General features: G+C 44.2%; 1 protein-coding gene across 1 annotated transcript in view; it reads left to right on the top strand.

The window, feature by feature from the left end:
- LOC106572126 (uncharacterized) overlaps window positions 1–6967 on the top strand; it is a 32523-nt gene extending 25556 nt beyond the window's left edge. Inside the window, exons 11-16 of the mRNA XM_014145985.2 lie at window positions 50–803; window positions 2048–2156; window positions 5009–5067; window positions 5165–5288; window positions 5445–5546; window positions 5860–6967. Of these exons, the coding sequence (XP_014001460.2) occupies window positions 50–803; window positions 2048–2156; window positions 5009–5067; window positions 5165–5288; window positions 5445–5536 (1138 nt within the window). The 3' untranslated portion in view covers window positions 5537–5546; window positions 5860–6967. The remainder of the gene's footprint in view (window positions 1–49; window positions 804–2047; window positions 2157–5008; window positions 5068–5164; window positions 5289–5444; window positions 5547–5859) is intronic.
- Window positions 6968–15305: the final 8338 nt, after the last annotated feature.

The raw sequence follows: 15305 nt of genomic DNA, 5'->3' as shown, positions 1-15305 counted from the left end.
CCTCTCTTCCCTCTCTTTCTCCTCTTCCCCCATCCTTCTCTTCTCTTAGAGTCCATAGTGTGGAAACAATTGGCCAGCAGCGCTACCCTGTCGCTCCCTCCATTCCCCCCCACCTGTTTGTCCTGAAGAACAACCCTCTCCCTTCTTCCTCCTCTTTATCCTCCTCCTCCTCTCTACCTGGAGATGAGAAGCAAAAATGTGACCTGGTCCATGCCCCGGTTCCCTACCGTCCGTTTCCTATCAAGAGTGCCCATCTCTCTGTCCCCTGGTCCCTGCCCGAGCACTCTGACTGGGGCACCCTGGCCACCTCTGTTGGCGATGGCCTGGTGGTCCACCCCAACCCTAACCCCAACCTCTGGACCTTCCACCAGCAGAACAGCAGCAACACCCAGAGCAGGGAGCAGAGCACTGGGCAGGCCTGGCCCAAGCCTGGGAAGAGCCCAGCCGCACGGTTCCAGGACCAGGACAGGCGGGGGGTGCAGCACCCATCTTGGGATGTGGTGGTGCAGCCAGAGAGGGTGTTTGGGGAGGGGCTGAAAGGGGCTGACTCTCCTCTGGACCTGTCTGATCCTGGGAGGTTCAAAAGCAGTAAGTCACCACAGGACAGCAAGCCCAGCCCCACACTGCAGGATGTGTACATAGAGGGAGAGACATCTAAAAGGGCCACGAGGACATACTCCTCCCCACAGATCCAGGCCCGTCCTCCCTCTTCCTCTTCTTTTCCACCTGCTCCTCCCTCATCCTCCTCTTCTACACCTCCCTCCAGCCAACAGAGTCAAAGCCCCAGTGATCACAACCTCAAGGTACTTTATGGAAGCATTCCTCTCAATGAACATGTGAAATAGACAAGCCAACACACAGCAGTGGTTTTTTTTCATGACAATGGCATTATTTCTATCTATTACAGCATGTTGGATGACAGTCATTCATATTCCATTCACCCATTTCAATGTAACATTGATAGGTTTAGGCTTCTACATGATATTTTAATTTTCCCCATTCCCATAATGAGGTTGCTACAACCTAGCCTATGAATGAAAGTTTACAACGTAGGTGCACACAGGTCGAGAGAAAAATTAGAGATGACAGACAGTGACACATGGACAGACAGTGACACATTCAATACCGCCTTGCACACTCTTGCCTGCATCTAGCTTATTTAGGGTGTAATCATTAGTCCAACAGTTGCAAATGCAAGTTTTTATTGGACAAATGCAGGTGTTTTTATCCCCGTTTCGTTTGCTTCCGTTTAAGAAACGTTTTCAACAGAATCGGCGGAATGAATACATCCCTGATCACACATAAACACAGTTCACTTTCATAGCAGCCACATTGTATTCCTTTTCACCTCAATGCGCTCTCCTCCTCTCACCTTTTCCCTTTGTTTGTGGACTTCAATGAACAACACATCAGATGTATTTCACCAGACCAAAAAAAACTTTCCAAGCCAAATCATGTCATAACCGCTACACACAGCCTACATCGTTGTCCCCATAATAGCTAAAGTAATGTCCTAGTCAACATAGAAAATAGAACTAATGTGTTAGTAAATCTGCTACAATAACAGTAACGTTACGGTGTATATAGTCAGTGAGCAGTTACACCGGCAGACACAGCATGTCAGTTTATGCTGCATGAGCTCTGATAGGTTGGAGGACGTCTTCCAGAAGTTGTCATAATTACTATGTAAGTCTATGGAAGGGGATGAGAACCATGAGCCTTCTAGGTTTTGAATTGAAGTCAATGCACCAAGAGGAGGATGGAAGCTAGCTGTCCTCCGGCTATACCATGGTGCTACCCTGCAGAGTGCTGATGATGCTACTGTAGACCTTCATTTCAAAACAGTGTGTTTTAATAAATTATTTGGTGACCTGTGAATACATTTAGTATAGTTTTATCTAAAAAGGATGACTTTTTCAATGTTTTACCGTTTACATTTTTTTGAAATTCACTGAGGAGGATGGTCCTCCCCTTCCTCCTCTGAGGACCCTCCACTGACACACACGTGTATGATTTAGTAATGTGATATGCCTAAACCCATCCACAGGAGGGAGGGCAATCAGAGATGGAGGAAGCTGACGGGAAAGCAGATAAAAGAACAGGAAAGAAGTCTGAGGACAGGAAAGACCCTGTTCTGACCATCTCACTGCACCCAGGTACAGAACACCGCGACAAGGCTGTATGTGTATGTGTAGAAGTACAAGTACATATAATAATAATAATAATAATAATATTAATACATTTTTTTGCGCCTTTCAAGATACACAAGGAAATAATAAAATATAAAATATAAACATGTCTATTATAAAAAGTAACATGGCTCCCAAAAAAGTTCCTCTTTTGTCCTCAATTGCTTCTGTATTGTTGCCGCAATCAAGGGGGAGGCCGATGACATCTGAGTGCACCATCAGACCAACTCCTTGAATTGTCAAACCCTTGAATTTCTTAAAAACACTATTAACACTGTTGAAATTAAATCTTATTACTTTATTTTTATTTTCTCTGCCTCGTTCTGGAACCACCTAATTGCCGCAACTTAATTTCAAGGAAAGTCACGTTTGCAATCATATCATGTGAAACAATGTGTGGGAACTCAGGTTGGAAAAGTCCATTATTATAAACCAGTCCGTGGGTGGAATAGTCCATTATTATGAACCAGTCAGGGTGGAATAGTCCATTATTATAAACCAGTCCCTGGGTGGAATAGTCCATTATTATGACCCAGTCAGGGTGGAATAGTCCATTATTATGAACCAGTCAGGGTGGAACAGTCCATTATTATGAACCAATCAGGGTGGAAAAGTCCATTATTATGAACCAGTCAGGGTGGAACAGTCCATTATTATGAACCAATCAGGGTGGAATAGTCCATTATTATGAACCAGTCAGGGTGGAATAGTCCATTATTATGAACCAGTCAGGGTGGAATAGTTCATTATTATAAACCAGTCCGTGGGTGATTAATGATACTTGTTTCTACTATATATATATGTGAATATTGATATGAGGACCTCGAGCAGCGCATGGGGGGGGGGGGGGCTCAAAAGGAGAAATTATTTAATGATGTGAGGCCTGAGGCAATTGCCTCGTCTGCCCAGTCTGCCACTGGGTGCAGGTGAGGAATCTCTCGGCTGAGTTCTGGATGTACTGAAGTTTTTTGAGGGAGCTGGTATGGAGTCCATACAGGAGAGCATTGCAACAGTCCAGGTGTGAGGTAAAATAGGCATGTACAGATGTAGGATCTTAATTTGAGACAGTTTGCTACGGCAGGGCAATAATCCTGCAGCAGCAGGAAGTGTGAATTATTATGTGGATTATAATTAATGGCTCTTTCTGTAGGGGATGTTAAATTTTTTGTAAGGGAAAATCAAGCCTGACATTTCGGAGTGAAAATTACAAAATGCAAAAGTATTTTAAAACCTCAAATACACTGAAAGTTATCCTGCAAAAGGGTGATCAAATTAACATCCTACACCTGTATAATGGTTTCAGCAATTGAGTTTCTAAGGGAGGGGAGGAGTCTGGCAATGTTCTTGAGATGGTGGAAGGCAGATTTTGTGAGTTTTTAATGTGGGCATCAAAGGAGGGTGAAGAATCGAGAATGACCGCCAGATTCTTCACCTAGGAGGCAGGACGGATAGAGCAGCTGTCGATGTTAAGGTCGAACTCCTCCACCTTCTTCAGGAGAAATCTGGGGGCCACCAACATGGCATCTGTCTTATCGCTGTTGAGCTTCAGGAAGTTTGAACTCATCCATGATTTTATTTCTTGAAGACAGTTGATGAGTGATGATGGGGGAGGTCAGAGGTGGGTTTGGAGTGAACGTAGATTTGCATGTCATCAGCGTAACAGTGGGATTGCAGACCGTAATGATGGATGATTTGGCAGAGGGGTAGGATGTAGATGATGAAAAGGAGAGGCCCTAGGTCTGAGCCTTGGGGGACTCCCTGGCGGACAGCATAATGGGCGGATTTGAAGTGTCCCAGGGTCACTAACTGCTGCCTGTCCAACAGGTAGGACCTGAACTAGGCTAGAGCTGTTCCGATAATTACCAGAGGCCTCTCCATTCTTTCAAGGAGGATGGAATGGAAAACTGTGTCAAAGGCAGCCGATAAGTTCAGTAGGATGAGGAGGTTTAGATTGCTAGAGTCGGCGAGAGTAATCTACTAGTAGTAGAGATCATTTACCACTTGAACCAGAGCCGTTTCCATGCTGTGATTGGCACTAAACCCCGATTGAAGAGGCTCAAAGAGGTTATTGGAAGCCATGTGCTGATGGAGTTGGGAAGGTACACTGGCCATGAAGGGAATGTTGGATATTAGCTTGTAGTTGTTGAGGTTAGCTGGGTCAAGTCCTTGTTTTTTTCACAATAGGTGGGACAGCAGCCAGTTTGAGATCAAGAGGAACAGTGTCAAAACAGAAGGACACGTTAATTAACAACCGTGAGGGGAGAGATTGCAGGAAGACATGTCTTGACTAGGGAAGTGGGCATAGGATCAAGTGAGCAGGTTGAAGCTTTGGATTTGGTGACTAGACCAGAGATGAACTCAGCATCAAGAGGGGAGAAGGCAGAGAGGGAGGAAATGGTTGCTGGGTCGAGGCTATGGAGGGAGCTCACTCAGTGGACTTTGTTTGAGCTGTATCTATTATAGTGTCTGTTTTGTTTTGGAAGATGTCCAGCTACTGATGACAGAGGTCAGCTGAAGCATTGAGAGGGGAGTCATTCTGTGGCTGTAGTACTGTAGCTTTTTGATTGTGGAGAAGAAAACTCTCAGGTTATTATGACCTTTACTGATTATGTTTGAGTAGTGGGTAGACTTAGTCTTGTGGAGAGCATTTTTGTAGTTTGAGACATGTTCCTTATATGAATGTAGTGTGAGCCCTGTTTTCTTATCCAGCCATTCCAGCTGGTGGCCGGCAGCCTTCACGGTACGTAGTTTGGGTGGGTACCAGGGTGAAGACTGGGAGAAACCATTTTTTTGTTTGATATGTTTCTCTGTAATTACAGTGGTGCTCCTTGAGGCTCTGAATTATGGATTACAGAATAAACTTTACTCCAATGGCAAGGCAAGTGTCTACTCTCCCTATATGTCCACAGTCTGTAAACTGAAACTGATTTGAGGTTATTGACAGTTAGTGTCTTGTCATTGTTTGACATTTACAGTCAGCCCAAGGCACTGCTGCAGGAAGCAACTCAGACGACCAGGAAGTGGAGAGCAGTCTGTCTGGGTCAGAGAGCAGCCAGAGTTCCAAGAGGAAGTGGACTAGGCTGGACAGAGACACAGAGGGTAAGGATGGATAGAGAGAGGGAGGAGAAGGGGAAGTGAAAGGGGGAGAGAGAGCGAGAGAGAAAGTGAAAGAGAAATAGATAGAAAGATCACACATGAAGCCAAATGTGTGTCTTGTATAAAGCTGTGGGTTTATTTTCTCTTGTTCTCCTCTAGTTCCTCATCAGAAGGAAAAGAGGATCAACCTTCTTAATACAGTAACTGGGGAAGAGCCCACAGAAGTGACACAGATGACCGGTCAAGGATAAAATTACACAGGTCTGTAGCTCACACGCACTATACTGTGCTTACTGAATGTCTGAGAAGTAGCCGGAATGTCACAACGAGGCGCAAATACATAATTGTCAGTTGAATGTGTTATTTTCACAGGAAATGTCCCTCACCTAAGAATAGAGTAAAAGAGAGGGTGGGGGTAGTGAGACAAACTGTGCATCAAAATATTGTCTTCATATAAACCCCTTGGCCTGTAGCTCTGTGTTGCTGAAACACGGGTTTAATGACATTTATTAAGAGAGTAAAAGAAGAACTACACTCAGACCTCAACCTCTTTTCGTTGTTCCTCTTCCCACAGCCATGTAACGTCTGATGTAAAAAAGGATCAAGCCATTGTGGTCCCCAGGAGGACCTCTATCGGCTGTATTCCACCCTCCTCATCACCCCTCAGTGCAATGAAGATGTCTGCCTCACTGGAACTGGAACAGAGGGACAGACAGTGTCAAAGACTTGAACAGAACTTCTTCCATCTGACTGTTGTCCTTTCAGTAGAGGGTTCTTGCTAGTGGGCGTTATGCATTTCAATGGAATAACCTTGATAATGACTAGCTAGATAATAACCTTGTGATTAATATTCAATTATCCTCCAACTGATAAAGAATGTATTTCACGCTGACTTCCCGGCATTGCTGTTGTCTCAGAAGGCCAAACAGGGCGAGTTGCCACTGTACTAGAGCGCCTACTTTATCTCTCTCGCTCTCTTTCACTCTGTCACTCTCTCTCTCCCACTCTCTCGCTCTCTCTGTCTCTGTAACCCCTATCTCTACTTCTCTCTCACACTAATCTTGTTCCCTCGTACATATTCATACATTTCTACTTCGTGGCAGAACTGTCAACTCCGCCTGGCTATTTTTGTCACAAATTGTTCTTCACCCCGTCCCCAAATATTCTTCTTCCTCTTTTTGGTTTTCAGAAAGCACATATTTTGCAAGTCTTAACTTTCCACTTGCAGCTGCCACGAAGTTTGTGTTAATGTGGTGGGGTGATGTGGGGGGTAAGAGTGTGGAGGGGGGGGGGGGACAACACGATAGTTCTGAAGCCATTATGGACTCTCGTTGATCTCTGCTTTTTTACTAATGTCATTAGAGTCCATTATGTTCATTGTCAGTAGGCAACTATGTGAACTTAGTGCACTCAGCGTTGGAGAAAGCTGAGAGACACTGCTCTACCATGTTTACTCCGCATAAAAATCTGTTCTCAATATGTGACATTGGGATATTATACACTTATGCTATGGTTCACCTTTGTTTTTCCAATGAAGGTAAAGAATCTTCAAACCCTTAGAGACACTGTTGTGTACTAGCTATAAAATCAATATTGAATGTGTAATAAAAGAAAGCAGTCTGAATATGCAGTATACCTTAACAATGTGATGAAAAATAAACATGGTTATTTGGATTATAAAACTGTCTGGAAACATGTCTTTGGTCCAGGATGTTATGCAAAGTGACCATGTTGTCATGACCAGACCAACAGTGTGGAAATCCCTCCTATGATGCTGTGATCATCCGGGAAACCGACACCCCAACCCTGTCACAGGAAGTCAACACCACAGTGAACACAGAGATGGAACACTGTGGGATTTCTGGCTTTTCCATCACCTATCACTAGGTGTTTTTCAAATCAATGTATGATACTTTCATATGGTAGAAATATTTCACATTTTCAAACATTTTAGATATCTGTTCAAATTGGACATCTCGCGTCAATCACGTCAAATATAATAAATAGTGTAGGTATTATTAGCACAGTCACAATAAGATTTGTATACAGACAACCACACACATAATTGCAAGAGCCATTTTAAAGCTATCTCTGTATCACACTGGTGAAGTTCCTCATTCTCCTGTCTGGTTTGCATATGGAGGGCCCACGCTGGCAGCTTCTGTCCTGGAAGAAAAGAGGAATTGTGTTACTATCGATCAGACATTACCGAGCTGTTGCAAATTTCTGCATTACCACCCTCATATCCTAGCAGGAATGTTGTTGACGGTGCAAATTGTGTCTGTACAAGAAGAGGGGGGGGGGGGGGTAAAGGAGATAAAGAAGAGGAAAACTTCAGTAGAGAGAGAGGGTGGGAGTGAGAGATAGGGAAGAAGAGAGAAACGTTAATGGTACTGTAGGTCTTTGTGGTCTTTGTCAGGTTAGTAAGGAATACCTTAAACACTGATGAGATTCATCACCCACGCAGAATCAATCAATCAATCAATCAAATGTATTAATAAAGACCTTTTTACATCAGCAGATGTCAGAAAGGGCTTATACAGAAACCCAGCTCAAAACCCCAAACAGCAAGCAATGCAAATGTAGAAGCACGGTGGCTAGGAAAAAACTCCCTAGAAAGGCAGGAACCCAGGAAGAAACCTAGAGAGGAACCAGGCTCTGAGTGGCGACCTGTCCTCTTCTGGCTGTGCTCAATGGATATTATAAGATTACATGGCCATTAAGGCCAGATCTTTCTTCAAGACGTTCAAACATTCATAGATGATCAACAGGGTCAAATAATAATCGCAGTGGTTGTAGAGGGTGCAACAGGTCAGCACTTCAGGAGTAAATGTCAGTTGGCTTTTCATAGCCGAGCATTCAGAGGTCGAGACAGCAGGTGCGGTAGAGAGGGAGAGAAAGAGGGAGGGTGAAAGAGATTTAGAGAGATATAATTTTCATATCAAACCCATCAGTCAGTCCTACATCTACAGTACATTTCTGAATAACCGCTGCAGACCAATGATGTATATAAACCATGGATTGCTGATGATACATATTGGCAATGAGAAGCCTTGAAGCCACCGATTGGCCATATGTGACCGACCACCTGGATTTGGTCCTATGTAGCAATTGTGTTTTTTACATTGGATCAAAGTAGAGACTCAGAGATAGAAAATGCTATATCATATTTTGAGTAAACGGCCCTTGAATGTTTTGGTACACCTACTGGAGAGCTCTTCTTTGTCTACACCCATTCAGCATCGTTAAAACCCTCTTAAACCTTAGCTCCAGCCAGGTCTTTAACTTGTTATGGATAGGGGGCAGTATTTTCACGGCCGGATAAAAAACGTACCCGATTTAATCTGATTATTACTCCTGCCCAGAAACTAGAATATGCATATAATTATTAGCTTTGGATAGAAAACACTCCAAAGTTTCTAAAACTGTTTGAATGGTGTCTGTGAGTATAACAGAACTCATTTGGCAGGCCAAAACCTGAGAAGATTCCAAACAGGAAGCGCCCTCTCTGACTATTTCTTGGCCTTCATGATCATCTCTATCCAAAACAGGGGATCTCTGCTGTAACGTGACATTTTCTAACGCTCCCATAGGCTCTCAGAAGGCGCCAGAAAGTTGAATGATGACTTTGCAGGCCATGGCTGAAAAACAGTAGCGCATTTGGTAAGTGGTCGATCTGAGAACAATGAGACTGGCGCACGCGTGCACGAGACGACTCCATGTTTTTATTTTCAGTCTTTGAACGAAAACAGGGTTTCCCGGTCGGAATATTATCGCTTTTTTACGAGAAAAATCGCATAAAAATTGATTTTAAACAGCGTTTGACATGCTTCGAAGTACGGTAATGGAATATTTTGGAATATTATTCTTTACCCTTTGGATAGTGTCTTGAACGCACAACAAAACGCCGCTATTTGGATATAATTATGGATTATTTGGAACCAAACCAACATTTGTTATTGAAGTAGAAGTCCTGGGAGTGCATTCTGATGAAGAACAGCAAAGGTAATCCAATTTTTCTTATAGTAAATCTGAGTTTTGTGAGTACCAAATTTGGTGGGTGTCAAAATAGCTAGCCATGATGGCCGGGCTATCTACTCAGAATATTGCAAAATGTGCTTTCACCGAAAAGCTATTTTAAAATCGGACACCGCGATTGCATAAAGGAGTTCTGTATCTATAATTCTTAAAATAATTGTTATGTTTTTTGTGAACGTTTATCGTGAGTAATTTAGTAAATTCACCGGAAGTGTTCAGTGGGAATGCTAGTTCTGAACGTCACATGCTAATGTAAAAAGCTGGTTTTTGATATAAATATGAACTTGATTGAACAAAACATGCATGTATTGTATAACATAATGTCCTAGGAGTGTCATCTGATGAAGATCATCAAAGGTTAGTGCTGCATTTAGCTGTGGTTTTGTTTTTTGTGACATTATATGCTAGCTTGAAAAATGGGTGTCTGATTATTTCTGGCTGGGTACTCTGCTGACATAATCTAATGTTTTGCTTTCGCTGTAAAGCTTTTTTGAAATCGCACAGTGTGGTTAGATAAAGGAGAGTCTTGTCTTTAAAATGGTGTAAAATAGTCATATGTTTGAAAAATTGAAGTTTGGGGATTTTTGAGGAATTTGTAATTCGTGCCACGCCTATCATTGGATATTGGAGCAGGTGTTCCGCTAGCGGAACGTCTAGATGTAAGAGGTTTTAACCTCTAATTTAGGATTGGAGATGCTTAAACCTCTTACATCTAGACGTTCTGCTAGCGGAACACCTGCTCCAATATCCAATAATAGGCGTGGCGCGAATTACAAATTCCTCAAAAATCCGAAAACTTCCATTTTTCAAACATATGACTCTTGTGGGGCCCCTGTGTTGAGGATCAGCGAAGTGGAGGTGTTGTTTCCTACCTTTACCAACTGGGGATAGCCCGTCAGGAAGTCCATTCCTCTTGTCCAGATGGGATAGGGCAGTGCGCAGTGCGATGGCGATTGCATCGTCTGTGGATCTATTGGGGAGGAAAGCAAATTGGAGTGGGTCTACTGTGTCAGATAACGTAGAGGTGATATGATCCTTAACTAGCCTCTCAAAGCACTTCATGATGAAAGAAGTGAGTGCTATGTGGGCGATAGTCATTTAGTTCAGTTACCTTTGCTTTCTTGGGTATAGGAACAATGGTGGACATCTTGAAGTAAGTGAGGGCAGCAGACTGGGATAGGGAGAGATTGAATATGTCCATAAACAATCTGTTACGCGGAGTGGAACAGGTGAACACAAGAGCAGACTCAGACGAGGAGACTGGGATGAAGTAAGCAAGGTATTTATTGAAAGACAAGGGGTACGTTGGAGTGCAGGTCAGGGGAAGCTCGGGCAGGTTGCTGGAAACCAGGTGCGGAGGCTGGGGCTGGAGCGAGAGGGGTTGGGACAGGGTAAGCAGGTCCGGAGGGGAATCCAAGGGAGTAGGTAGAGTGGGGAATCCAGGGCAGAGTAGCAGGATGACGAGACGTGGGACTGGAGACAGGGATCAGAGTCAGAGCGGGCAGAACTGTAACGGAGAGGAAAACAGCGTCAGGCAAGGAAAACAGGCACAACAGGATAACAGGTTCTGAATAATAACAAATGGCTAGAAACATAGACTGACTGAGCAGATAATACGATCTGGCAGCGTGGAAGTGGTAGGGCTGAGTGTTTGTAGAGGTCTTGATTATGGAACAGGTTGCAGCTGGTGGGGATCTGCTCTGACTCCAGCACACCTGTCTCTGCCCACACAATCACACACACAGGGAGAGAGAGAGAGAGAGAGAGAGAGAGAGAGAGAGAGAGAGAGAGGGAGAGGGAGAGAATACTGGGGGAGTGGTGGCAGGTCAAGGAAACAGGATGAGCAGTAGAGGGCATTGCAGGAGCAGATGTGACAAAATCCAGCCAGCTGGTCTGCGTATGCTCTGAGGACACAGCTAGGGATGCCGTCTGGGCCGGCAGCCTTGGGAGGGTTAACACGCTTAAATGTCTTACTCACGTCAGCCATGGCGAAGGAGAGCCCACAGTCCTTGGTAGCGGGCCGCGTCAGAGGCACTGTGTTATCCTCAAAGCGGGAGAAGGTGTTAAGCTTTTACAGTGCATTCGGAAAGTATTCAGACCCATTCACTTTTTCCATATTTTGTAAGGTTACAGCCATATTCTAAAATGGATTATATGCTTTTTTCCCGCTCATCATTCTACACAAAATACCCCACAATGACAAAGCGAAAACAGGTTTTTAGATTTTTTTTTGGCCCCCAAAATAATATATCACATTTACATAAGTATTCAGACCATTTGCTATGATACTCAAAACTGAGCTCAGGTGCATCCTTTTTCCAGTGATCATCCCTGAGGTGTTTCTACAACTTGATTGGAGTCCACCTGTCGTAAATTCAATTGATTTGACATGATTTGGAAAGACACATATGTCTATATAAGGTCCCAGAGTTGACAGTGCATGTCAGAATAAAACTGGTGCCTCTAGAGACAAAACCTCTCTCATCGTCACTCAATGCCTAGCATTACTTCCACTGTACTCACATCCTACCATACCCTTTTCTGTACATTATGCCTTGAATCTATTCTTCCATGCCCAGAAATCTTCTCCTTTTACTCTCTGTTCCGAACGCACTAGACGACCAGTTCTTATAGCCTTTAGCTGTACCCTTACCCTACTCCTCCTCTGCTCCTCTGGTGATGTAGAGGTTCACCCAGGCCTTGCAGCCTCCAGCACCACTCCCATTCCCCAGGCGCTCTCATTTGTTGACTTCTGTAACCGTAAAAGCCTTGGTTTCATGCATGTTAACATTAGAAGCCTCCTGCCTAAGTTTGCTTTATTCACTGCTTTAGCACACTCCGCCAACCCTGATGACCTAGCCGTGTCTGAATCCTGGTTTATGCAGGCCACCAAAAATCCTGAAATTTCCATACCCAACTTCAACATTTTCAGACAAGATAGAACTGCAAAAGGGGGTGAAGTTGCAATCTACTGTAGAGATAGCCTGCAGAGTTCTGTCATACTATCCAGGTCTGTGCCCAAACAATTTGAGCTTCTACTTTTAAAAATCCACCTTTCCAGAAATAAGTCTCTCACCGTTGCCGCTTGTTATAGACCCTCCTCAGCCCCAAGCTGTGCCCTGGACACCATATGTGAATTGATTACACCCCATCTATCTTCAGAGGTCTTACTGTTAGTTGACCTAAACTGGGATATGCTTAACACCCCGGCCACCCTACAATCTAAGTTAGATGCCCTCAACAAATGATCAAGGAACCTACCAGGTACAACCCTAAATCCGTAACCATGGGCACCCTCTTAGATATCATCCTGACCAACTTCCCCTCTAAATACACCTCTGCTGTCTTCAACCAGGATCTCAGCGATCACTACCTCATTGCCTGCGTCCGTAATGGGTCTGCGGTCAAACGACCACCCCTCATCACTGTCAAACGCTCCCAAAAACACTTCAGCGAGCAGGCCTTTCTAATCAACCTGGCTCGGGTATCCTGGAAGGATATTGACCTCATCCCATCAGAAGAGGATGCCTGGTTGCTCTAAAGTGCTTTCCTCACCATCTTAAATAAGCATGCCCCATTCATAAAATGTAGAACTAAGAACAGATATAGCCCTTGGTTCACCCCAGACTTGACTGCCCTTGACCAGCACAAAAACATCCTGTGGCGTACTGCATTAGCATTGAATAGCCCCCACGATATGCAACTTTTCAGGGAAGTCAGGAACCAATATACATAGTCAGTGAGGAAATCAAAGGCTAGCTTTTTCAAACATAAATGTGCATCCTGTAGCACTAATTCCAAAAAGTGTTGGGACACTGTAAAGTCCATGGAGAATAAGAACACCACCACTGCCCAATGCACTGAGGCAAGGAAGCACGGTCACCATCGATAAATCCACAATAATCAATAATTTCAAGAAGCATTTTTCTACGGCTGTCCATGCTTTCCACCTGGCTACCCCTACCCCGGCCAACAGCTCGGCACCCCTTGCAGCAACTAGCCCAAGAACCCCCCCCCCAGTCTGTTCAACCTCTCTTTTGTATCATCTGAGATCCCCAAAGATTGGAAAGCTGCCGCAGTCATCCCACTCTTCAAAGGGAGAGACACTCTAGACCCAAACTGTTATAGACCTATATCCATCCTGCCCTGCCTTTCTAAAATCTTTGAAAGCCGAGTTAACAGACAGATCACCGACCATTTCGAATCCCACCGTAACTTCTCCACTATGCAATCTGGTTTCAGAGCTGGTGATGTGCACCTCAGCCACGCTCAAGGTCCTAAACGATATCATAACCGCCATCGATAAAAGACAGTACTGTGCAGCCATCTTCATTGACCTGGCCAAGTCTTTTGACTCTGTCAATCATCGCATTCTTATCGGCAGACTCAATAGCCTTGGTTTCTCAAATGACTGCCTCGCCTGGTTCACCAACTACTTCTCTGACAGAGTTCAGTGTGTCAAATCGGAGGGCCTGTTGTCTGGACCTCTGGCAGTCTCTATGGGGGTGCCACGGGGTTCAATTCTCGTGCCAACTCTTTTCTCTGTATATATCAATGATGTCACTCTTGCTGCTAGTGATTCTCTGATCCACCTCTACGCAGACAACACCATTCTGTATACATCTGGCCCTTCTGTGTTAACTAACCTCCAGATGAGCTTCAATGCCATACAACTCTCCTTCCGTGGCCTCCAACGGCTTTTAAATGCTAGTAAAACTAAATGCATGCTCTTCAATCGATTGTTGCCCGCACCCGCCCGCCCAACTAGCATCACTACTCTGGACGGTTCTGACTTAGAATATGTGGACAAATACAAATACCTAGGTGTCTGGTTAGACTGTAAACTCTTCTTCCAGACTCACACTAAGCATCTCCAATCAAAAATTAAATCTAGAATCGTCTTCCTATTTCGCAACAAAGCCTCCTTCACTCATGCTGCCAAACATACCCTCGTAAAACTGTCTATCCTACCGATCCTTGACTTCGGCGATGTCATTTACAAAATAGCCTCCAACACTCTACTCAGCAAACTGGATGTAGTCTATCACAGTGCCATCCGTTTTGTCACCAAAGCCCCACATACTACCTACCACTGCGACCTGTATGCTCTTGTTGGCTGGCCCTCGCTACATATTCGTCGGCAAACCCACTGGCTGCAGGTCAACTATAAGTCTTTGCTAGGTAAAGCCCCGCCTTAGCTCACTGGTCACCAAAGCAACACCCCACCCGTAGCACGGGCTCCAGCAGGTATATTTCACTGGTCATCCCCAAAGCCAACACTTTTTTGGCCGCCTTTCCTTCCAGTTCTCTGCTGCCAATGACTGGAACGAATTGCAAAAATCACTGAAGCTGGAGTCTTGTATCTCCCTCTCTAACTTTAAGCATCAGCTGTCAGAGCAGCTTACCAATCACTGCACCTGTACACAGCCAATCTGTAAATAGCACACCCAACTACCTCATTCCCATACTGGTATTTATCTTATTGCTCTTTTGCACCCCAATATCTCTACTTGCACATCATCATCTGCACATCTATCACTCCAGTGTTAACGCTAAATTGTAATTATTTCACCTCTATTGCCTATTTATTGCCTTACCTCCCTACTCTTCTATATTTTCACACACTGTACATAAATGTTTCTATTGTGTTATTGAATGTACGATTGTTTATGTGTAACTCTGTGTTATTGTTTATGTCGCACTGCTTTGCTTTATCTTAGCCAGGTCGCAGATGTAAATGAGAACTTGTTCTCAACTGGCCTACCTGGTTAAATAAAGGTGAAATAAAAATAATTAACTCCACCAATCAGGCCTTTATGGTAGAGTGGCCAGATGGAAGCCACTCCTTAGTAAAAGTCACATGACAGTCCACTTGGAGTTTGCCAAATAGCACCTAAAGGACTCTCAGACCATGAGAAACAAGATTCTCTGGTCTGATGAAACCAAGATTGAACTCTTTGGCCTGAATGCTAAGTGTCATGT

Source organism: Salmo salar, chromosome ssa15 (genome assembly GCF_905237065.1).
Source record: "Salmo salar chromosome ssa15, Ssal_v3.1, whole genome shotgun sequence".
In the NCBI taxonomy this organism is placed as follows: Eukaryota; Metazoa; Chordata; class Actinopteri; order Salmoniformes; family Salmonidae; genus Salmo; species Salmo salar.
The sequence above is the reverse complement of the archived record's forward strand: the minus strand, read 5'-3'. Positions and strand labels throughout refer to the sequence as shown.